This window comes from Microplitis mediator, chromosome 1 (assembly GCF_029852145.1).
Source record: "Microplitis mediator isolate UGA2020A chromosome 1, iyMicMedi2.1, whole genome shotgun sequence".
NCBI lineage: Eukaryota > Metazoa > Arthropoda > Insecta > Hymenoptera > Braconidae > Microplitis > Microplitis mediator.
In genome coordinates, this window is record NC_079969.1 from 27,401,274 (window position 1) to 27,427,265 (window position 25,992).

The 25,992-nt window shown below is 26.9% G+C and overlaps 4 protein-coding genes across 8 annotated transcripts in view; 3 read left to right on the forward strand and 1 right to left on the reverse strand.

The window, feature by feature from the left end:
* LOC130666691 (sodium channel protein 60E) overlaps nt 1-6,416 on the forward strand; it is a 61,011-nt gene extending 54,595 nt beyond the window's left edge. For 3 of the 4 annotated variants that reach the window (XM_057467898.1, XM_057467908.1, XM_057467926.1), the window contains exon 21: nt 1,472-6,416. In XM_057467898.1, coding sequence (XP_057323881.1) covers nt 1,472-1,859 — 388 coding nt within the window. In that variant the 3' untranslated portion in view covers nt 1,860-6,416. The remainder of the gene's footprint in view (nt 1-1,471) is intronic. The other variant, XM_057467918.1, reaches the window with a different exon arrangement.
* A 5,122-nt stretch (nt 6,417-11,538) lies between these two features.
* On the reverse strand, nt 11,539-13,305 carry LOC130664025 (NADH dehydrogenase [ubiquinone] iron-sulfur protein 4, mitochondrial). Its single transcript, XM_057463677.1, has 3 exons — nt 13,146-13,305; nt 12,439-12,768; nt 11,539-11,826 (listed from the first exon to the last, which is right to left on the reverse strand). The coding sequence occupies exons 1-3, from the start codon at nt 13,241-13,243 to the stop codon at nt 11,649-11,651; spliced, it is 606 nt and encodes a 201-aa protein (XP_057319660.1). The 5' UTR covers nt 13,244-13,305; the 3' UTR covers nt 11,539-11,648.
* A 620-nt stretch (nt 13,306-13,925) lies between these two features.
* On the forward strand, nt 13,926-15,675 carry LOC130665926 (uncharacterized). Its single transcript, XM_057466557.1, has 3 exons — nt 13,926-14,172; nt 14,507-14,632; nt 15,473-15,675. Exons 1-3 carry the CDS (start codon nt 14,161-14,163, stop codon nt 15,653-15,655), a joined length of 321 nt encoding a protein of 106 aa, XP_057322540.1. The 5' UTR covers nt 13,926-14,160; the 3' UTR covers nt 15,656-15,675.
* Nucleotides 15,676-16,936: 1,261 nt separating this feature from the next.
* LOC130668064 (peptidyl-alpha-hydroxyglycine alpha-amidating lyase 2-like) lies at nt 16,937-25,233 on the forward strand. Of its 2 annotated transcripts, none has more exons than XM_057470086.1 (8): nt 16,937-17,191; nt 17,275-17,815; nt 17,894-18,054; nt 18,133-18,331; nt 18,615-18,816; nt 19,548-19,748; nt 19,927-20,039; nt 20,122-25,233. In XM_057470086.1, the coding sequence occupies exons 2-8, from the start codon at nt 17,675-17,677 to the stop codon at nt 20,254-20,256; spliced, it is 1,152 nt and encodes a 383-aa protein (XP_057326069.1). In that variant the 5' UTR covers nt 16,937-17,191; nt 17,275-17,674; the 3' UTR covers nt 20,257-25,233. The 2 variants fall into 2 exon arrangements, with proteins under 2 accessions (XP_057326069.1, XP_057326058.1); XM_057470075.1 differs by having other exon boundaries at nt 17,483-17,815.
* Nucleotides 25,234-25,992: the final 759 nt, after the last annotated feature.

The window sequence follows — 25,992 nt, forward strand, 5'->3', positions numbered from 1 at the left end:
AACTTTTTTAGCGCGGCTAGAATTTACTTCACCAAGAGGACCGCTGGCTTTCAAATTATTTTACTTTTTTTCTGGAAAAATTTTACTGTATACGAAAATATGTAAATTATTTTTTGTCGCGGTATAAATATTTAATTACGTTGGCAAAAAAAAAAGTTTTTTAAAGTTAGAAGCGGAAGTCTCTTAGTATTTTAGTTTGCGAGAAAAGTTAACCGGAGGTTAACAAAATATTTAATTTCCTAAACTCAAATGCTGAATACTAAAATAGTTATGAAATTAAAACTATTTATCGCCTGGAAATGTACCGGCATATAAATTGTCATTTAATTAAAATTAATTGTCATCAAAAGCCTCGTTACAAATAATTAACAAATAAAATTTAAATAATAGAGGAGTGAGTTTAAAAGCCAGCGGTCTCCTTAAAAATAATAAATAATAAATTTCTCGCTGTATTTATAATTTTAGTACTTCTGTACAACTCGAGCTAGACAACTCCTGCTTCCTGTACTATAGAACAGCTTTAGTGAATAAAATTTTAAATAAACTTATAAATTAATAATAATAATAATAATTTAAATGCTTAATGATTTCTTTTGCTTAAGGATAGCGATAGAACTAGTGACTAAATAGCCTAGAATTTTAAAAAATAATCCGAGTTTTCAATAAATTTTTTTTTAAGGGGTCGCTCAGCATGCGCTCTTCGAAAATGAGAGTTTTGGAAAAAATTTTAATAATAACATCCATTAAATATTCAAATTTTATAAAATTTAAGTCTAAATCTTAGACAAAATTTTTTTTTGTAGAAAAAGAATAAATTCTGAGAATTAAAAAAATTTTTGAATAAAAGAAATTGAAAAATTATAATTTTGTCTCCTTAATTATTTTTAAATAATGATTCTGTAGGAAGTAGATAATTAAAAATTTTTGAATTTTTTTTATCAATTCAATTTGAAGAAAAAAAAATCCGAAAAACGGTTGACCCTGCGGTGAAATCTCAAAACTTGCCGCTATTTTCAAATTCAGAGAGCTGTGTCAGGATTTTCGATCGATTTTCTATAAAATTTCTATATATAGAACACACACGGAAGTGTTTTCATAGCGGGAAGTTTAAAAACTAAACATATGCACATCCCATACGAAAAAAATATATATCCGGGCAAATCTGCATATATGAGGCATATATTTATATGTTGCATATATGCGAAATATTTCAGATTTGCTCGTATATATTTTTTTTTCGTCTGGGATATAGGAAATTAAAAAGACATATGTGAAATTTTTCAAATAATTTTTATCTCATAATTTGTGATTTTTAAAAAAATTCAAAAATTACAAGACCTCAGCCTCAAATAAAAAAAAAATTTGAAAATTCAAGTAATTAAATTTTTTCCAAAACTCTTATTTTTTGAGCGCGAAAATTAAAAGCGACCCCTTGCTAACTGTCAGGATTAATGATTTAAAAAAATTTTAGATCCTCTGGTGCGACACTGGGTCGTCAAGACGCCGTCGAGTCGTACCCAGACGAGGACGTGCTGAGTCCGCCAACGTCTAAACGCAGTTCGATAAGGCCGAGTGGTACTGCATTGTCATTAAATATTCTACAGCGCGACATTAAAGAAGCAATAACACGCCGCTGCGGTAGTTTAAGGGGAAAAAAAAGTGTTCCTGTCCCAGAACCAGCACCACTACGCATACCCGACGCCAGTGATGTCAGTATACTGGTGACAGAACCAAGTCCCGAGACAAATATACCGCCCGTAAGACCGCCCTTGCTTCGACAACAGTCTGAAGCAACGGTAGTCCACGTTCTTGTTCACCGCGAGAGTGAAGAGTATCAAGATGCTCATGACAACAGCTGATCTTAGTTTGATCGTATGTTCATAATAAAAATTAATATCTTTCCTCCATTAATCATTTCATCAAAATTACCTTATTTTTAATTATTATCAATTACGTTTTATCAGACGCGAGTCTTCCGTAAAATGCAATACTAAATCAATAATCATGAATTTTAAATAAAATAGGCGACGATATAATTTTTATTATGCATCTGTAGTCATGAATTTAAATCTTGATCTTCGTCTTACCTCATTCATAAGTATAATTAATATATAATTAATTAATTAATTAATAAATAAATAATTAATCACGCCGATTAATCGGCAGTAGAAGCCTGAAGATGTACTGCCTCGTATTGTAGAAACAAAGCACACGTTTCAGATCGACGAGAAATTATATTCCAGGAATAATTAATTTTTAATTGATGGCAGATTAAATGTCAATTGGAAAGTTAATAAATTTCTTGTTGATCTGATACGGATTTCTAGTAATTTAAATAAATGTTTATTGTAATAAATGCGATTGTTAATCAGAAAAACCGTCACACGGAACAAAAAAATATATAGAGTAAGTTTTAGTTATTTATTATTATTATTATTATTATTATTATTATTATTATTAAATGAAGTAGGCGCGATTAGCTCTCTGCTTCGGAAGTATTACGGTGGGTTATATATGACGTTTTATCCCTAGTGTATGCGAGAAGACTTTTCCGTGGCCATCTAGTGGCGGTATGTGGAACTGTCGTTTATAAAAAATTTATCGTCATTTTATTTTTTAACTACTGATGGTTGTGATTTTTAATTATTGGCTTTTTTTATTTTATTAATTAGTTTTTAAACTTAAACTAGTAAATTACTTATTTCGAGGCTATGCAACTAGAGTTTCATTAATCTGTTATTTGTTCCGATTTAATGGGAATTTTTCATTGAAAAAATTAAGAAGTAAATTAATTAAAAAACTTTGAAATTAATTTTTAATTACTGCGTTGTAATGCAAGTGATCTACGATTTAAAAAAATTAAAAATTTGAAGTACTAGTGAGAATAAAAATTAGATTTTTAAAAAAATTTCTAAAATTTTGAACTTTTATAAACCAGATAAAAATAAGAATTTGAAAAATTATTTTATTAATTACAATATTCACTTTTTACAAAATCGAGCTTCTGCTTCATTACAAATTACGAAAATTAATTTTTTTATTTTCAAAATTTTGAATGCTATTTCAAACTAATCGGCCGACTTTACTAATCAGTAAATCTGATAAAAAATAAGTAAATGCCCAATAAAAAAGTCGACAAAACTTAAATAGAATCCGATAAGAATTGCGACCGCTATCATGTTTACAAATCGCGTTGACTCCGTATATAAATACAAACTTTTGAACAAATGAAATTTTTAAAAACCACTCGGATTAAAACATCAGGAAAATTTTCCGAAACTTCGGTGATTCGAAAAACTCAATGGATTTAACAATTCACTAAAAAGTAACTTAGACCAAAATAATCTTTTATTCAACTGACCTGCCAGCTGGCAACTTTTCGCAACCGAATACGACAATAGTTTTATATATTTTTGACGCCAGCATTTAAATTCCTCTCTTATAAACTTTATTGAATTTCTACACATTTAAGTACTAGTTCCATAATACCCTCGATCGTGCAAGTAATTTTTTTTAGCAAAAAGTTTATCAAAGTTAGGATTTAGGTAAAAGTTTAGCGAAACTCGGTCTAGTCCCGGTCGATTGACAACAAAACTCCCAAGCGAGCGGTAATTTATAAAACTCCTCAATCCTAATTATTTATTCAAACTCTGCTTGCATAGTCCGCTTATACTTAAATAAAAAAAAATTAATTATCTGATAAATTTTCATTTAATTAAAATTTTAGTCACGTTTTTAAACAACGAAATTTTTATTTTATTTTTTTACTTTATTCCGGAAAATTAATCATTATTTTTTTTTTTGATGAATAATTATCGTGGTTTCATAAAAAATTAATTAATGACGATAAAATATGAGTCAATTAATGATCTAATTAACAGATTTTAATTCTTTAAGTTGAATATTTAAAAAAATTATTAAAATTTTACCAAAAAAAAAAAAGAAAATAAATAATAAAAATTACAAAGATTGAAATATAAACAAAATATAAGTGAGAAACTGTACAATCATGCGAGGGTACTTTTTTGCATCACCCGTATTAGTCGATTATAGATAATTACAAATAAATAAATTAATTAATTAATCAATCGAGTCGCGAGCGCTTTGAAAGCGCCGGTAGTTTTTATTGATAAATAAATAATAAAACGCGCGTTTAGTTACAAATTAATATAACATATAAATATATATATTAATTTAAAATTAAATAATAAATTAAACGTAAGTAGTATTAAAAAAAAATTCGATAAAAATAAATTAATTGATCAATTAAAAAAAAACTATCGCGCTATTGATTTAGATGGTAAAAAAAAATCCGTTGCGTGGAGGATAATTAATTTTCCAGCAAAAAATAAAATACAAACTTTTCTCTCTTTATAACAAAAAAAAAAAAGTAAAAAAAAATTTTTTCGACTTGCTTGATCTTTTACTAATTTTAGATTTATTAAATATCTTCACACAATTTTATTGATATGAATAAATAATAAAATATTAATTAGTAGAAAAAAAAAGTAAATGTGAGTTAAAATTTTTTACGAGACACGTTTATGAAAAAATGTATTGAGAAGAAAATTCTCAGGCTGACGATACGTGAACTTATCACACAATGAGCTTTCAATTAATATTTAAAATATATATTTAATATTTAAAACCGTGCTGAGTTTATTATTATTATTTTTATATTTTAGTTTGTTGGTTTTTTATCTACAAAAAGATGTGACTTGTTCATTAATTTATTTATTAATTAACTAATGGCTGAAGTTTATTTCAATTAGTATATTCTATATATACAATTGTAAGCAGAGCAATTTTAAAAAATGTTAATTAATAAATAAATATATGTGAATGTATGAATTTAGTTGGATTACAATCTGTATAGCATACCAACGAAAACGATAAATTTATTATTAATAATAATAATTTATATTTATTATTATTACTGTTGTTGATATAGGGGAGGGGGGGCAAAACGGGGTACTTATGCAAATACCAAATTTTTGAGAACTCCGATACGCTAAAGCTTTTTTTTAATAAAATTCAAAGTAAATAAACAAAATTTTGAATTGCCACTAGAAAAAAATTTGAATTTTTGGCGGGAAAAATATGTACTTGAAAATCGGAACGATTTTCGTGGAACGAAAATGAAAAAACGAAATGAAAAGTGAAAATCTACAGGATCTAGATTTCTGAAATGTTTCGCACGTCAGCCGATAATTGCAGGCCACCCCCAACTACCCTTTAAGTCACCTTCAGATTCAAATTACATAAATTATTTTCATTTTCGTTGCGTGAACGTTCCGATCTTCGGGTACATGGAAAAATTGGGTATCCCTTAAAAAAGGTGAAAAAAATTTTTTTTATCATAAACCAAAAGTCATTAACATTTTCCGACTGTCACTGGATTTTTAAAAAAAGTTAACAAAAAAAATCAAGATAACATTCAATTAAATTTACAAAAATGATGGAATTTTTTAAAAGCATTAAAAAAAAAAATTTTCATAAAGTTTTGGGATTACCCGGTTTTGCCTCCCCCCCCCCTTCCCTATATACTGATTAACTTCCACAATTAAGATTTTGAATAAATTTTAAAAATTATAAAAAAAACTTGTCAATATCTAAAATTGTTTAAAAAATAAAACTTATTAATTATTAATTACACATTAATTATTAATCAAAATTTATTTAAAAAATTAGTTAAGCAACCAACACGTTTTTCATTATCTCCAGTATTATAATTAAAAATAATTTGTCATTAAAAAAAAACATCCTAATAATTTAAAAATTAATTAGTTGGCCTTCATAAAAAAAATTAAAAAAAAATTAATCGGCGCATTTATATATTTCGCTTGTAAGTCAAGGGAACGTACTCTCAGTAAAATAATTAAAATAAAATTAAGTATTTCACAAATGAAAAAAAAAAAAAAATAATAATAAATAAATAAAACTCTGAGCTTTTCTATCGAGCTAGTAGAAAAAGACTATACTAGTCAGCCTTAAGTATATATACATATATAAGTATACATAAAAATATATACATACATACATATAAATATAAAAAACTAATTTCTCTTTTTGAACACTTTTTGCTCCAACACACGAGTAAATCCTAAAGTTCCCTTGATATTTAAAAAAAAAAAAAAAAAAAATCGTCATTGACAATATTAATCGCTCGAAATGTGTAAATTAAAATTATTAATATTAAGACCAATGTATCGGGTGAATTAACGTATGAAAAAAAATTATTAATAAATATAAAATATAATAATTAATGAATATTATTTAATTAAACGTAATCACCCAGTACATCGCGATCTACAATCAATGGCCTATGTAATACGTTAGTGAATGTAAAAGTGTGGCGTTAATTAATGTCTTCAATAATAATAATTGACCTTTATAAATAAATAAATAAATAAGTAGCCTTTAAAAATATTTTAATTATTTATAATTCGCTAATTTATAAAATAAAATAATCCGTAATTATTAGCGAGTGAAAATATATTTAAATTCGTAATAATATTAATAAATTGCAGTGTGTCGATAACCGAGACCAGTAAAATGCAATTAATGAATTAATAAATTATTATTTTAATTATTTATTTAAATACCGTAATAAGCGGGAGTTAATTTTCGTAATTAAGTATTTAAATCGTAATAGTTAACTAAATAAATAAGGGTAATTAATATTTAAAAAATTATAATTAGATGAATGTGTTGAGTTAATAGTTATAATTAATGACAATTGTAATTAATTAATTAATAAATAATTTTATTGTTTATTATTTAAACAAAAAAAAAATACACAGAAAAAAAATTTTCTTGTTCATGAAAATTTTTTATCGCCCCAAGAATTTTTTTGTTTTCAATTCATCGGGCGATTCAAATTTTTCGCGCCAAGAAATATTTTTTTCTGTATATATATGTAGAAAAAAAAGTTATCTTGAGTCAAGAAAATATTTTGAAATACAAACGTTTTCGGGAATTAAGTAAAGATTTTCTTGAGTCAAGAAAATTTGTCGGTCAGCGAAAATTTTCACTTTATCCCGGAAAATTGAGGATTCAAAAAAATTTTCTCTAATCAAGAATATTTACTTTTCATCGATAATTTTTTTTGTTCTGTGTAAATGTATATAAATATGTAAACAAACGTCATGCACGTGTGAATGAAAATATTTATCACGCTATTTTTTTTCTCACAAAAATTAATTTTCAAAAATAAACAAAAGTTATAAAATAAAAAAATTAATACGCGAGTTCAAATTAAAATATTATTAGCAACTTGATTATATGATTCTGAAGTTGGCCGACGTCTGATAATTTTTGGATGTTTTCAAAAACGACAAATTATTGAAAAAAAAATGTTTTAAAAAAATCCACCTAGAGTTTTTTAAATTTTCTAGATGCATTTTTTTATTTTTTTTTTTTTTAATTTATTTGGTCAAAGGAAATCCAAAAATTTTTGATTGTCTGGTAACTTTCGGATCATCTTAATTTTTCATATTTATTTAAATAAATAATTTATCATTAACGCAGTCGTCAAATAATTTTCGCTGTACATACTATCAAAATTATGTACAACACGGAATTAAATAATAAATAATTAGCTCAAGCATGTGTAGATAAATAATTAAAAAATATATGAATTCTTGTTGGCTTGTGATATATATTTAATACTCGATCGGTTTACGGACAAAAATACGTGCATTCTTCAAGCCTTCCTCTTATTAATTCCTCAATACAACCAAAATAGTTTAATTAATTATTTAAATTAATTACTATCATATTTAATTATTAGATAAAATACTAATATATAAATATATGAATATATTGTCCTTGTTATATTGTTAATGGCGAGTGAATGCACAAGTTTGTCTGTGATTTGCGTGATAAAAAATTAATTCCGATATCAATTTTAATTAAAAAAAAAATTAATTGTTTAGAATTTTCTGATTAACGTTTGAATTTTTTTTTACCATAATTGAGCTACTGTTTATTTATTTATTTATTAATTAGTTTGAGATAATTAATAGCAAGAGAAGATTTTAATTTATGAATAAAAGATTAAATGATTAAGTATAAAGTTTTGATGATAAACGAATAATAAAATAAATCAGCAATACTGTGCGCGGTAGTTAATTATAAATAATGAATAAATAAATTAATTACTGTACTTATACTTTAATAATTGTGTAATTACGAGTGCAACTTGGATGCGAAATAAATTTTAAATATTATGTAATTATTAATGATAATTATATTAATAATAATGATATTAATAGTGATTATTATTATTAATATTATTATGATAATGGAAAAATATATAAATGAGGTTGAGATTTATTAATTATCTAGAGTAAGGAAATAATATTATCGTCTTTGCTTAATGGTTTTTTCTTTAAGTATAAAGAAATAGTTAATTATTTATGGAATATTCATTGTCATATTCATCCGTTCATTGTTATATCATAGTTATTATTTATTATTATATTATAAAAAAAAACACATAAAGAATAAATAAATAAAAGAAATTGAATTTTGTTGTTTTTTTTATAATTAATTTAATTATCCTGGAAATTTGAATTTTAAAGGCTTCGTTTGCGCGGCAAAATTTGAAATTTTGAAATTGCGGTTTGCGAAAAAAAGTTAAAGGAATATATATCAGATAATATTATAGATTGACGTGAAGTTAAAATTACTAATTGAAATTAAAATATCTAAATAAATGACTAATTAATTTAATTCCTAAGAAAAATTTATCAGAAGCTTCATTTAAACGGAGGAGGGCCGGAAATTATTTTTGCACAAATTTCACTAAGCAATTATTTTATAAAACTTGACTAGTGAAAAATAATAAGAAAAAATCTATTCAAAATTTATGAAATCAGTTGACCCCGCGCGCCGGCGCCAAAACTTCCCGCTCTTTTCGAGCTCGAAGAGTTTTTTCGAGAGTCTAGGAATTTAATAATTTTTTTTCCTCCAGTATTTTCTATTATTCAGCATTGAAAGAGTCTCAGAAATGATCCCGGATGATAATCAGAGATCAAAATTAATAAAACATTTTAAAAATGAAACAGTAGTTAGCTGACGTCTCATAATTTCCATTTTTTTTTAAAAAGGATAAAATGAAAAAAAACAAAAATATTTTTTAAAAAACGCATATATAGCATTTTTAATTTTATACATACGCATATTTTTGTTTTTTATTTTTGTTATAATTTATCGATTTCAAAAAATTCCGAAAATTATTAAAAATTGGAGACAAATTAAAATTTATACGTTAAAACAAAATGGCGACAAATTATGATAGAAAAATATTTTAAACATTAAATAAAAAAAAAACACTTTAGTGTTTGAACAAACCTTGGCGGGGAAATAATATGCAGAAGGGTGTCCTAATACACTTGGAGATTTAATTTAAATTGCTCCAAGTGTATTGCAGCTAAAAAACGTCACTTAACTGCTATTTCCCCACCAGACGATGCCAGATGATTTTGCTCAGGAACTTGGAAGTTTTCAGCGTCAGCATCAGCCATCAGCAAGACTCTGCACTAGCACTGAACACAACACTTTACACTAGCACTGAGCCCTTTGCACAATTTACATTTTACAAACACTGCACAATTTAATTAAATAATGACTATGAGCAACGAATTTTATGGATAATTATACGACGTAACTGCAATACTGTGTTTTAATTCAAACGTAAAGAAGGATCTAAACCACTACTGCCATTTTCGATGATACTGACTGCCACTATCGAACCGTCAGTTGATACAAAGCAATCGATTCATCGACCACCCCCACTTTCGCAAAAATTTGAATCTCGAATACAGTGACGCGCAGTAGCGCCATCTTGGCGCGAAATTTCAAAATTAAAATGTAATCATTTTTAAAAAATTTATTCTAATTATTTTTTAAATCATGGGTGCATTCGGAAATGCTCTAGCTCAAGCTCTCGCTATATAACAACGCTTGACTAGAGCTGAGCCAGAGCATTTTCGAATGCATTTATAATTTAAAAAATGATTTGAATAAATTTTTTCAAAATGGCGGCAAAAAAAAAATTATTTTTACACCAATCACTTGATAAAAACAATTTTAAACTACACACTAATGATCACTGATAACTTTTGAACACTTCTGTTTATAAATAATAATTAATAAAAGTCACTTACACGGATTATAAATTTATGTAGCGAACGACAACGAACGCCGGTAGCTGAACAATGAAAAAGATGCAGCGAATTATTTAAATTATTTTTTCGACTATTCATGTTTCGAGCACTGGTTAAATTATTATCACAAAATGACCTATGAGTGGTCAAGAATGTTTAGAAACACGAGTGATAATTTATTTAAACGAAAAAACCGTAAATTTTAATTATTTATTCACCAGCTAAAAAGAGTCCGAATTTCTGAGATGGTGGTGGAGTGAAGTTGGATACACAACGGTTGCGTAGTTGTGGCGTCAGTTGGAAACGACCTGCGCAGTACTAATAAAATTCGGTTGCGCATGCGCCTTGACTTCTTTCAAAGTACTCGGTGCCAGTCTCCCGCTAAACCGAGCGTCTCGGTGTCGTTCTCGTCTATACTCTTTAAAATAATTCATTGAATTATCGTTTCGCTTTATTATAAATCTAATGTTACTTTTAAATTATTGTTTTTGTAATAAGAAATATTTTAAGATATTTAATTGTGTGTCAGTGCGTGTGAGTTATTAAATAAATTAAATTCAATGCCGGCTTAGCTCTCGGGGCTCTCGCGTTATTTAGCGCCATGTTTGCTGTCGGAATTTTTAAACGGGAATAAAAATAATAAAATGTGTTTTCTTTTATTATAAATAATATAATTAAATGATTGTGATAATTTTGTGTTTAATTAGTAGTGATAATTGAATTGTTTTAGTGAGTGCTTATGTGTTTAATTTATTTATTTCTTAATGCTTATGTACTAGCACTGGCAGCGGAAAACAAAAATGGTGGGAAGAGTGAGTAAATTCAAAAACAAAATTATTGATTAAAATTTTTTGTTGACTAATTATAAGTATGGATCAAAATTTTAACAATAATAATATTGTTTTTTCAAATTTTATTTGATATAAACATTCATTTATTGTCAAAATTTAATTTTAAATTCTCCCGCGTAATTTTAAAGAGGGCGCTATATTCAAAATGTCAATGTTATAAACAAATCTGACACTATTGTTTACTTTTTTATTAAGAAATAATTAATTAATTCGAAAATATGAATCAATGGAAATAATAAAATGTATATAATTAATCATATTTAAGTACAAGCATTACTGCTAATGATTTATGAAAAAATTAGCGCCAATTATTATTTATTCAATTACTGAGTACTAAAAAAATTGATAAATTTTAACTAAGTCATTATTTGATAATTTTATTAATTAATGATTATAAAAATTTGGCAATTAATCAGTCAATTAATTAATGCCTTTTAAAATACGTACCAACATGAAATACTTATTTTTCATATTCTAAGAGATATATATTTTTATACAAATAAAAATATAAATACTTAATACAATACGTATAATTTATTAATCAGTACACTACAATTTATTATAATTACGATAATAAATTTAATTAATAATTCTTTAATTATTATTATTATTATTATTTACTATCTCACTTAGTTGTTACCCGTGTACGTTTGTCCCAGGAAAAGTTTGCACCATACGAGCGAGGTTTAGGATTATCAACATTTGGCTTTTGAATAAAATAATTCCATTTCATTTTTTTACAATGGTCTACAGCTTCATCCACCGATGCGAAATCAACTTTCAGATTCGACATTGGATCCCCACTAATAAATTCAAATAAATTATTTTATTTACATCTTAGAATCTCAGTCAACCTCGACAACTTTGGCTCCTCAGGATCACATTAAAAAATCAGTTGATTTTCTATGATACTGAAGTTAACCCACGTCTATTAAATTTTGAATTTTTTAAAAATCGATAAATTTAAAAAATTGCACCTATAGTTTTTTAAATTTTTTACATGTGTATTTTTAAAAATTTTTTTTTCTTTTTATTGGAAAGTTGAAAACAAAATTTGAAAATTTTTAATCTGCTAACTTCAGGATCATAAATTTTTCTTCTAGTCTAAGGACTGGTCCAAATTACCCAGATCGCCAAAGATAACCAGGTCGGCTAGTTAATTAATTAATGATGAGATTATACACTAAATAATAATGAGTGCGACATCAGAGCAGACATCAGACATATTTACAATTATAAATAAATAGAGTAAATAAGTAATAAAATGAAATTTTAAAAAATTGCGCATTTAAAAAATTTTAAAATTAATAAGTGCATTTTTTTTTAATTTCATTTTATTAATTATTTACTCTATTTATTTATAATTTAAATTTGTCTGATGTCTGCTACGATCACACTCATAAATAATAACTTACGTTGACGACCAGCCCATCAAATTATTTTCCCAGCGTTCGCGGTTATCGAAATCAATTTGCCAGAAGTTTATATTATCTGTACCAGACTGCATTGCATTTTTAGCTGGTTGGTAAATACGAACTGTGCGGTTTTTTATGTGATCTTCGGGTACCCCAGATAAAATCGAAACATCATCTGGCTCATCAATTGTTATCAGCTGACGACGATCCGCACGTCTGAGCTCTTCAGCCTCTGGACTTGTCAGTAAATTATGGACATCTTTTGGTATCGGGGCTGGTTGCTTTGCTCTGTCTAATTTAGTGGAACTCAGTGACAAAGCTCGAGTACATCTAAAAAAACATGTCAATTTATTTTACGATACTGACACTAGTTGACGTCTCATAATTTTTGGATTTTTTAATAAACGATAAATTATAAAAAAAAAAAATATTCAAAAAAATTGCACCTGTAGTTTTTTTAATTTTCTACGTGCATTTTTTCAGTTTTTTTTTTTATGGTTTGTTGAAAAAAAATCCAAAAATTGATAATTGTCTGCTGAATAGTGTCATATTTTTTATCTAAGTGTCAATTATTTTATAAAATTAAAATTTTTTAAATCAGCTGGTAACTGAACCTTACGTAAGTTAGGTTATAAATTTTGGGAAAAAATAACTGAGCGCAAAAAAAAAATTTTGATATTTGCAAATAAAAGTTGAGATTTACTTACTCGGTACCAGATAATTTAGTGATACAATTTTTAATTAAGAGTCCGGAATTCATTTTCTCAACATGTAAACCGTAGCGTAGAATAACAGAAGCCGCCATTTTTTAATTCTGTCACTGGTCAAGGTCGTTTATACGCGCATGCGCGAAAGTTAGTAACGCGCAGCGCGGGATTTTTAAATTTGAAAATCCGAAAAGTTTTTAATTTTTGAACTGATGTTTGTACAAGATGCAGATTCCGATAAAACAGAAATCGGATTAATAGATCACGAGTATTCGAATTGAATGACATTTTAGATTCCAATGATAGAAATGTTATTTATTTTTTTACTGATAAATTATCTTTGGAATTTTTAAATAATTTCTCACAATTTTTCGACCATAGATTTATTCAAATGACCAAAAACTAAGAGCGATTTTAAAAATTACGCAAATTTTTTTCGCGGGCTTTTGTAAAATATTTAAAAATTTTAAAAAATCTTTCATAAATTAAATGTAGAATTAGATTTTATTTCCCATTACAATTTTCAAAATTTGAGTCAAAAATTTTCAAAATATAATTTGCAATCCTTTGATTACTTTCCAAAAAAAACGTCTAATTAAATTTACGGTTTAAATTTATTCCCATTATAAAAATATAATTAATTTAATTTACTGCGTAATTAATTGAAAAAAAATTCTCCCTTAATAATTAAAATTAAATTAATAATAAATAATATTAATAAAAGTGTAATTAATAATTAAAATAAAAATTTTATGAATATCAATACGCATGCCCGTATCCTTCGACTTTTCGTTGCAAAAGTGTTGACTTTTCTCTCAATTTTTCCGGCGACGTAGTAATGGAGCAAAAAATATATTAAGTTTAACTGAAAAGTCGACATATATTTTTTTGGACATATATATTATTACTAGTACTAATACAGAAGAGATTATTTGTCAGGTGGTTTTAATGTGAGCTCGATAACAAATGTTATCGCACAAGGACAAGGAGTTTGCGCTATAAAGGATTTTAAAGTATGGCGGATAGTGTAAGTGATGTAATAATATATCTATATCAATCAATAGTTTTTTTTTTTCATTGTCAATATAAATCAATACACTGTAAAAAATCAGGAGTGAACCCGGATTTTATTTGAATCCAAATTCACTCCGTAACTCAGAGTGACTCCAATTCCGAGTAGAAAAAATCACTCCGTATATGAAGTAAATAGGAGGCGGTTTTACTCAGATTCGGAGTAAATTTCACTTCGAGGATTAAAAAAACAGTCACCTGTTCCGGATTTAATCCGCGTTCACTCTGAAATTTTTTACAATATACCCCGCCACTGTTATTATTATTAATAATCATACTTTTTTTTTCAGGATGCATTTGTAAAACGATTTTTACTCTTATTTATTTTATTACTAACGATAAATCTAATAAACTCACGACATACTATTACTAAAAGAAATTATAGCGACCAAAGTGTACGAGGATATTTAGCAGAAGTAATTATTTTTAAATTTTATAATTATTTTTTTTTTGGGAAAAATTTTTCTATAATGTAAGCAGTTATACGATTCTGAAGTTAGCAGACACTAAAGAATTTTTGAATCATTTTTTCCAACAATTTAATTTAAAAAAAAAAAAACTAAAAATATGCACATGTAGAGAATTTAAAAAGCTACAGGTGCAATTTTTGTGATATTTTTTTTTTTTAATTTATTGTTTTTAAAAAAATTCAAAAATTATTAGACGTCGGCAAACTTCAGTATCATAGCAATTATAGCTGCTTTTTATTTTCTGTTGTTTATTTCACGTTGGGATTCCCCACTCAGGTCCCAATTGGGAAATATTGACGATAATTTTTTATTTTTACACTAGGATTTCCTACTTAGGCCCCACTTAAGACCCAGTTGGAAAATACTGACCATTAATTATTTTATTTTTGTTTGGGATTTTCTGATTGGGTTCTGATTGGGCCCTCATAAAGATTTTCCTATTGGGAATGCCCCATTGGGCCCCAATTAATAAATTAGGGTGTAAATATAATTTGAATAAAATTTTTTATGTATGGGAAATTTTAAAAAAAATTTATTACAATAAATAGAGAATTTTTTTTTTTTTTAAATATTTCTTACGATTTTTTTTTTATTTGAATGCAATCAGTTTTGTTTTAATTAATAAATGGGGGTGTAAATAAATTTTGGTTACATGACTAAATAACTAATTCAAAATATCTGACGACAAAAGATCTAATGACAAAATATTAGGGTAAAATATTTAGTCGTGACACCTAAATTTTCTGTCATATGGAATATTAATAAAAAATTATTTATAATAAATAGAGAACTTGTTGGTGGAATGAAGTATGCAAAGAAGAATTTCACAGCAAATTTCGTTGTCGCTGTCCTAGATATTCTTACTGCCGTGCACCAGGAAAATATTATGACGCTCGATGCAGCATAACACTCACTGGCTATATATGGACACAACCGGAAATGTCGATAGCAACAGAAGCTGATAAATAAAACGCGAAAAAAAATTATTTCATATGAATCTTCCGATAATCAAAACAATAATCACATAATTTAATTATACTAATAAACTACCCTGTCTTTCAAACTTAATCATAATTTAAATGCATGTATAATTAAGAATAATAATTATCCTTTGGATAAAATGCTTAGTACGTGATCTTAACGTACACTGCCTGTGATTTGTTCTAAAATTCATCATGTTAATAAATTTGTCTATTGTTATGTATCAAATTTTAATAAAATTAATTTACTCATTGAGTAAAAATAATTTATTGTTAATTACAAATGTAAGAGTTAAATAAAAACTAAAAAAAAAAATTATCAGTCTTATAAAAATTGTTTTAAAATTCACTAATTTTACTATTAATCGTCGATGTGGACGAAAAAACGGTGCAAGATCATAATCCGCGTCAGCACAAACCGATTTTGAAAATTTTTTTGGTACTGAAATTAGATGATACTGAAGTTAGCCGACGTCCAATAATTTTTAGGTTTTTTTTTAAACAATAAATTATAAAAATATTTGAAAAAATTGCACCTATAGTTTATTAAATTTTCTACATGTGTATTTTTTTATTTTTATTTTTTTTTTAAATTAAGTTGTTCAAACAAAAATTCAAAAATTTTTAACTGTCTGCTAACTTCAGGATCATGAAATTAGCCGTCTAATAATCTTTTGATTTTTTTTTTAAAGCCATAAATTTAAAAAAAAAAATATTTCAAAAAATTGCACCGATAGTTTTTTAAATTTTCTACATGTGCATTTTTTTTTTTTTTTTTTTTAAATGAAAATGTTGAAAAAAATCCAAAAATTGTAAATCGTCTCCAAACTTCAGGATCATATTTTACTTCAAAATTCAAATTATTAAATAAAATAATTTTTCCATACAATTTTCGATATAAATACAAATAAAAAAAATTAACAAAACAATTAAATTGCAGTGGGAGATGTTTCTAGATCCCGAGCTCTATTGATCGCCTTGATGTCCTTGGAAAGACCCTGGACGGGTGCCAAGTGCATAAAATCACGTGACCAGTGCATCAATTACCCTCGCACTAATTAACTAAATAAAATATTTCCAAAAAAAATTAAGTGATAAAATAATAATTATTTTTGAGCTAAAAAACTAAATAAAACTACTCGATATTCAAATAAATTTTTTAAACAACAAATTGCATTAAATATCGAGCTAAAATACTCCTGCGCAATAGTATCGATTAAACTGAGCTCCTGGATTTTCCGGAAGAACCAAGGGCTTGGTGGGTTGCATCTGATTCTGGACCGAGTGCAGTTGGTCACGAACAATCCATGGCGCAGCTTGTTCACCAACTGCCACTCTTAGTTTTTTATTTGTTTATAAATATATCAATAATTTATTAACTTATAACTTTTTTTAAAAATACATTTTATTCAAAAATTCAATCCCATTTATTTTTAAAAATGAATTTCATTTTTCATATTCAAATTCAATTATCTGGTTTTCGACGAAAATTTATTTGGGAATTACATTTATTCATCAATTTGTTGTAAGTTGATACTATAAATAAATTAAAAGAAAAATTTAATTTATTCATTTCTAATTACTGATTCATATATTTTATCATTATAGAAAAAAAAAATTAACTACCTCTCTTGATCATCATCATTGAGCTCAAGAAGAAAAAGACTGCCATGGATGTCTTTGTCTTCTTGAGACCAATGTCTGCGACACTAAAATCTTCTCGTTAAAATAAAAATTCATCAGCTCATTAATTATCTTTAAAATTAACTAATTACCACTAAATCACTTGTCTTAATTACTTTACTTGTCTAAATAGTAATCGAAATAATACAGCTAAATTATAAATCAACGATACCAAGGTACATTTTGGATAAGTAATTGAGCGCCTGCGTGCATTATTGATCGCACCAGAATTGACTAGTCCTTTGAAAGCGATCTGCGTCACAGCAGATCCCCAGACCCAGTTAAATATCTGGGAGTTGTCACCAGTTGCTGATAAACTACGATCATGAGTGCAAGGAAAGAAAAAAGTATCGTAATCTGTATCTTTTTACTGTTCCTTGGACTAGTATCTGGTTATGTAATTAATCCGTATCGTAATCCTGAGCTCCTGTCGAATGTCGTCGATGAACTGCTGGATCTGTTGACTGTAAGATTTTTTTATTTTTTATTAATTTTATTTTATTTTATTAAATTAAATAATTAATTTTTTTTTTTGGTTCTTCAGGACAAAGGAAGAAAAATCAATGAACAGAATCAGCAGCTGTATCCTGAAGAAAATACCATATGGAAAACACCCAAAGATGTTGGACAAATAACTGGAGTTGGAGTCGATCCTGCAGGTAATCCTGTGATATTTCATCGAGCTGATAGATCCTGGGATTATGGGTAAGTAATTTTATTTTTTTTTAATTTAAATTTTATTTTATTGACCTATGGTTTGTTTTTTTTTTTTTTTTTTTTAAGGAGCTTTGACGATACGTTTAAATTCCGTGAATCATTTAGAGGACCTATTACTCAAGACACTGTCCTCACATTAAACCCACGAAGCGGCTCGGTGGAGAGTTCATGGGGTTCTAATATGTTCTATTTGCCCCATGGACTTCACATCGATTCTCGCGGCAATGTATGGTTAACAGACGTTGCACTGCATCAAGTATTCAAAGTAAATTTTTTATTATTATCTACTGAGTTATTGACCTCCATAAAAAAATTAGCGGATTATAATTTTTTTTGCATGGAATTAATAAGAAAAATTTTTTCTCACTTCAGAAAATTTTTATTTCCAATTTATGCAAAAAATTTCTAGTGATAAAATGGAAAAAAAAAAAATTATGATGACGAATCTTAGAAGAATATTCTGCTAATTTTTTCATGGCCGTTAATGGGTCTATAATAAAAAAAAAGAGCTGAGTATTTAAATAAATAAATTATTTATGTTTGTTTAGTTCACACCCGGTTCAACAAACCCTGACTTGATCCTAGGCGAAGCATTAACCCCCGGTTCAGATAATGACCACTTTTGCCAACCAACATCTGTCGCTGTTGCTAAAACTGGAGAAATAGTTGTAGCTGATGGCTACTGTAACAATAGAATTATTGTATTCGATCCATTCGGAAATATTATTAACATTATACCCCAACCTGGAGGTAATTTTAATTATTATTAGGGGTGTGCGAATATTCGAATTTACGAATTATTCGAATCATTCGAATCGTTCGAATCATTCTAATAGTTCGAATTTTTTGAATAATCTGAATTCAAACCAAATAATAAACTAATTATTAAATTAAAGAAGAATTCGTATTCGTCGTAATTATCAAAATTTTTAACTTCTCGCTAAGAAAATTGTAAATTTTCTAAAATTTGGGAAGTTATTGGTTTCGGTCCGATTTTCGAAAATCGAATTTCAAAGAGATCTTGCAGACTGTCTGACATGGAAAATTTAAAAAAAATTTTCCGTGTAGCATGTTTTATTTAATTTATGTAGAATTTTCGAATCAACATACGAAATTTACCTTTTCATTCCAGATATGACCGGATGACACTTTTTTTAACAATAAAATTTTTATTATTTGAGTAATGAGTTCTATGAAAAAAATATTCAAATTGAGTCAAATACACCCGAACAAGACAACTTTTCCATCGAAATCGATTAATTTAAGAGCACAAGACAATTATTTGAACTATTCGAATTATTCGAATTAGTCGAATATTCGATTCGAATGATATTCGCACACCCCTAATTATTATCAATTACCAAAATTTCCCCGACCGTAATCTTGCGGACTGGGTTCGAACCCTACCGTCAGTAAAAAAAAAAATCTTTAAAAAAATAATTACTAATCACATTTTTTTTTTTTACAAAATAATTTTCCAGAATTTGTAGCTCTCCGAGTACCACATGCTTTAACGATCCTCGAGCAGGGTGACGTCTGCGTAGCTGATCGTGAGAACATGAGGGTAATTTGTATGTCACTTCGTGAAGGTTTTCCACCAGATAACGACGAGGATAAGCGAGGACCACCCTTAACGCTTCATGCACCTGATCTCGGTAGAGTTTTTGCTGTCGCTTCTCATGGTATGTAATAACACTTACGCATATATACATGTATACATTTATTCTTACAGTGCCCAGTAATTCCATAGACAATGTTTCTGGCTCTAATGTATGAGCATTAAAGCTTGAAACTATTAAAGCAAATAAAAGTTAATGTCTTGCATACGTATAATTTCTTTAACTTTTTATTTTTTTCAAGGTAACACAATTTATGCAGTTAATGGACCTACTTCGCCTATGATTCCCGTCAGAGGATTCATCATGGATCCCAATAGTGAAACTGTTTTCGGACACTGGGCTCCCACTTCAGGCGTAATTATTATTCTTTTTTTTTTTTAGTTTCAATTAAACACAGCAATTAATTATCTAATTAACTAATTAATTTTTTTTACAGATGTTTACACAACCTCACGCAATGACGATCTCACCAAACGCTACAGAACTTTACGTAACTGAAATAGGACCCAATCGCATTTGGAAATTCGACCTTGTAAAAAATTCATCACAACAGGAAAAACCTCTAGAGTAAAAATTAAATTTTTAAAATAAATAAACAAAAGTGGGGTAGGGCAAGACGGGATACCAAAACTAAAAACCAAAAATTTGAATTTTTTTTCAGAATCAGATTTTTTTTTAAATCTTACGATATTACAAAAAAATAATTTTTTGTTTAAAGAATTCTTTTACCAGAAAATTGAACTTTTATCCAAATCAGTGGTCAAAAATTTTTTGAACTGCGCCCTATTCCGTCGGCCCACTCGCCTAAAATTACTAAATATTTTTTATCATGATTTTGATTATGTATTTTTCGATCAATATCATGCATTTACATCTCACTGAACTCAGGAAATTATTATTATATATAAATATAAATATACGTCTAATATTAATGAAAAAAAAAAAAAATCAGGTGCTAAAAATTAATATTTAATGATTACATAAATTAATTAATTAATTAACAAAAAAATGATTATTTTGATTGCAATGAGTGAAAGTATGTACTCTGGGGTTATTATATATATTTGAGCATGTTATGTGATACAAGTAGTTCAGGAAATTCAAAATCTTTAATTAACATAAGAAAGTATAATAATATTAATAATAATAATAATAATAATAATAATAACAATAATAATAATCATCGTAATAACGTCACATGCGCGGTTTCAAAAATTTGAAAAAAAATTGCAATAATTTTTGATCGACTAGATTAAATTGTTGTAATTTTTTTTTTAGTTTTCCGCTTTCATGAGACGTCGGTATTTTTTATTAACAAAGAAATTTATTTTAAAATGGTGCTTAAAAAAAAAATAACAATACAATACAATAAAAAAAAATAAGTAATTTCGATACAAAATTAATGAATAAAAAAAAATATGAAATAGCAGTAAATAAAAAAATTTAAAAAAATTAGCAGAGGTAACAGGTCAGCAACTTGATGCAAGGTCACGTCTTATGAGTCTTGAAAAATAGAAAATATCAGAGTCGGTAAATAAAAACTAGTCTGAAAAAAAAACGTACTGTCAGTTTACTCTGACGCGTTGCGCAGTCGGAAAAAAAAATAAAAAAAAAAATATTTTATTTATTTAATGTTCGAGTGAGGAAGTGGTTTTTTTAATTTAAAAAAAAAAAAATTTTGAGTTTTTGTTAAAAAAAAAAAAATAAATAAACCGAAGCTGTTTAAATTGGAGCTGAAAAAATGAATAAATAATTAATTGTTTAATTAAATATTAAGTTAAGAACACCTACTGATAATTAATAATATAATTTAGCTGATAATTAAAAATTGTAATTAAACAATTAATTATTTATTTTTTATTCTCGCTGCAATTTTTTCTTCCGGGCAGCTTTGGTAGAAATAAGGATTTAAGCATCAAAAGGGCATTAAAACCACTTCCGTTTAAAAGTAAAAATAGATTAATGAAATGTAATGACATTAATTGTCAATTAATTAGTGTTATTATGTTTCGTTGGTTTAAACAAAAATAAATTAATTAATTTAAAAAAATTATAAAAAAAATAATAACAACTACACGCACACTTATCGCACACGATTGTCACGCGGTAAACTTGCAAATTTATTTAAAATTAAAAATGTTAAATTGGCATAAGATAGCAAGTTTTCGCGTGCGCGTTAACGCACAGAAGACATAACATTTTGTGTATTTATTAGCAATTCGATCTTTTTTATTTCGAAATTATTTGTAGAAATTTAATGATAGAAATTCAAAAAATATTAATAATTAATTAAGTGAAAATTTTAATTATTTTTTTCTTTCATCACGTCGCCGAAAATTAATTGCTCACGGTTTCTATGAAATATTTTTTTGTAATTGAAGTTACATCATTAATTAATAATTAACTTTACAAAAATCCGTTGACATTCTGAAAGATTAAAAAATTCCATAATTTAAATTAATTTGGCAGCGGACTATCAGGCGACATTACGTTGGTAAAAAAAGTTTAACAAAATGTCCGAACCTCAATGTCGCCAAGTTGCTCTTTATTCAAAAGCTTACACTAGTTCTTCACTGTGTCGGGCTCGCAGATTTGGCAACATCGCACTCAGTTTAACACAGCGCGCGCACTGTGCGAGTGACAAAACGCGGGAAAATCGAGCAAGGTTCAAATGTGGTCATTAATTCCTGGTACATTAAAGTAAAGCAGAGCTACTTTAGTGTACCAGGCATTAATTACCACATCTGTACTAAAGGATTAACCAAAAACGAATTAATGTCATCAATAAAATATTCAAAAAACGCTTTAATGACAAATTAAGTCATTAGAAGATTATAGCTTTATAACAAAAAATTTTAAATGTTCTTAGCGGGAAGTTAATAATTTTCATAAAACAGTGAATATTTATTTGAAAATAAAATTGCAGAGATAAAATAAATAAACTCTAGGACTTTCAACAAACCACATTTTCAATTACATCTTTAAATATTCAGAAAACGCTTTAGAGATATAAAGAGATATAGAGATATATAGGTTAGAAGATAATAGGTTTATAACCCATATAATACTTCGAAAAATTCTTAAAATTTTTTTTAAAATTAAATTGCTGAGGTATAATAAATTAACTTAGCACATTAACGACACACATTTTCAATTACATCCAAAAAACGATCATGTAAATTTTTTGAATAGAAAAAATTGAAAAATTTGTGTTTCGACCATTCACAATAGCCAGTTTTTTAAAACCGGATATAACTTATTATTACTGGTATATCTATGCAAAAAAACTCTACTATACTCCATAGACATACTAGAAATATTAATTGGTCCGGTTTGAAAACTAGCCCTGAAAGTAGCGATGAAGAAACTGAAAAAAGTCGCGAAACAAAAAAACGAAATAAGAATGTCCACTACTAGCCTTCCGTAAACATCTAATTGAAGTATCCTCTTATCACAATGTACAATAATCATTGATAAGGCTGCTAGTGTAATAATAGCAACTATCGTAAGTAATCCGCACCTTGATTCTTGATCCATCAACGCCATAACTAAACGTTGAATTGAAACTCATAAAAGAAACATTAAATATAAAAGTAACTATGTATTGCAGTAAATAAATAAACAATTGTTTTTGAACCAGGTATAAATTATTACTGGTATATCTATGCAACAAAAATGGACTATAATAGAATAGATATACTAGAGATATTTATTGAAACCCGGTTTGAAAACTGGCAGTAAGGTAACAATAAAAAAACAGACGATTATATTAGAGCGGTCAAAAAAATAAAATAAAAGTATCACAAGTGTAAACTACCGTACAGTGTCCCGAATATATTTGATATATTCGTGTAGGAAATAACAATACAAATCATTAAGTGCATTAGATCTCACACAATTTCAACAGCGTTTTGAAATTGCAATAAGAATTTAGTAAATGTAAGTCATATTTTTAAGCAAAAGATGTTATATATTTTTCTCCACTATACGAACACACATTTTCAATGTCATCTAAAAAAAAATCCTGTAAATTTTTAGATAGAAAAGTTGAAAAAATTTGTGTTTCGGGCGTTCACGATAAGGGCCAGTTTTTCAAACCGAGTTAAAATTGTTATTGATGGTATGTCTATACAATAAAAAGGACTGTACTATGATAGATGTACCAAAAATATCAATGGAAACCCGGTTTGGAAAACTGGCCCTGAAGTAACGATAAAAAAAAAGATTAAAAATCTTGAGGTAGAAAATAGAAACTTAACATATGGCTTATAATACCTTCCATTCTAGACAATAAATCTCATAAAGTCATGCAACAAAAACAAGTCGAATGGTGGATCAGAAAACGCATCAATTATTTTGAAAAATGTGCCAATAACAAAAATCAGTACAACAGTCAGATAATTGATTGAAAATAGATACCGATAATTGAATGAATTTTTATTTGAAGATTAGTGTCGGGGAGAGATGATTTAATAAAATATTTTTCAAGTTTATTTGAATTATTTTGCATTAACACTATGATTGGAAGATGAGTTTCGTAACTATAGGAATCTGTATAAAGTGTAAATAGAAACTAAAGATATAACTTTTTTAAAATTTGTAGGCAAACAACACTAATATATATGTGAGCAAACACTTATACGGTTATAAATTTATAAAAATATTCAATGTTTGTTACAACTTATCGTATTGTAATGAAAATATATATAAATTTACCCTTGTCTCGACCGAGAACATCTTACATAATATTGAGCTTCTAAATGTTTATTAACTGTTTCAAATCAAGTGATTATTATATAGACGTCATTGTAATTATTCTTTATTATATTAATACGGTGTGATACGGATTTAATTAATATCAAATAAGTTTAATCATTTTCTAAATTTTGAACACAAGAACTGTTAGCAAAAACTGAAACGAAGAATTTTCAACTTGCACTGAGAAATATAATTCGGAACTTCAAGTAACTTTTACTTTATTCAAGTAAATATACTATTGTTTTTGACAGTTATATATTTCCTTGATAAATTGTCCATAAAGTAACTCATGTGCTTGTCTCTAACGAATTACTTTCTCAGTGTAAATAAACAACATGTAATATCTGCAATACTTATTTCTAAGTATTGTTAAGTATTGCAAATATGTCATAAAATTTAAGTTAAAAAAAATAACGTCTAATGGGTAAAAAATGGACAGTTACTCATTGACGAGACGAGACTCATCGAACACAGGTAAGCCTCAATCTAGCCTCACTGAGTGAAAAAAGCATTTTGAACCTAAGATGATGTTCAACCATCCTCTCGTAATTACATCTTTTTTTTTTGAACATCATTTGAGGCTCATTGAGGCTTTTCTTTACTCAGTGAGGCACAGCTGGATTGAGGGTTATGTTAGTTCGGTGAGGCTAGATTGAGGTTAGAAATTTCGAATGGGAAATTTCGCTGGTTCTTTTAGAGAGAATCTGAAAATTATTTGATGAAATGTTTTAGTCTTCATTTCATCAAATAATTTTTCAGATCCATTAAAATAACCATTTATTTAAAATTACCCATAAATCTTTTGGAGGGGATACTATTGAAAAATTATTTGATGATATTTTTAGCTTCATTTCATCAAATAATTTTTCTTCTCCATTAGAATAACCATTTATTTAAAATTACCCATGAATCTTTTGGAGAGAATACTATTAAAAAATTATTTGATGAAATTTTGATTATTTGTATTTCATCAAATAATTTTTCTTCTCCATTAAAATAACCATTTATTTAAAATTACCCATAAATCTTTTGGAGAGAATACTATTAAAAAATGATTTGATGAAATTTTGGTGAACTGTATTTCATCAAATAATTTTTCTTCTCTATTAGAATAACCATTTATTTAAAATTACCCATAAACCCTTTCTCATATTTTTTATGGTAAAATTGAGTGTTCATTAGCGTTCATTTTGAACTCAAATAATTTACGAAATTTATTTTACGATGAAAAAAAACAGTCGTAACTACAATAGGACAATCTTTAGTTTCTGGGTAATGAGAATAATTAAATGAATTTAATTGAACAATAATTAAAAAAATACAAAATTTATTATTGTTAAGAAATTGAAATTATTTTTTATTTATATATTTATTGAAAGTGTTGATCACTGATATATTTTATTAAACAATTTTATTCATAATTAAGTAAAAAAATATAAAACAGGTAAATGGTAATTCAAAAATAATTTAAATTTTTGAAACAAAAAAAATTTTTAGAATTTCATTATATTTCCAAACGTCAAAATTTTTTTGAGTCAAAATTTTTCAG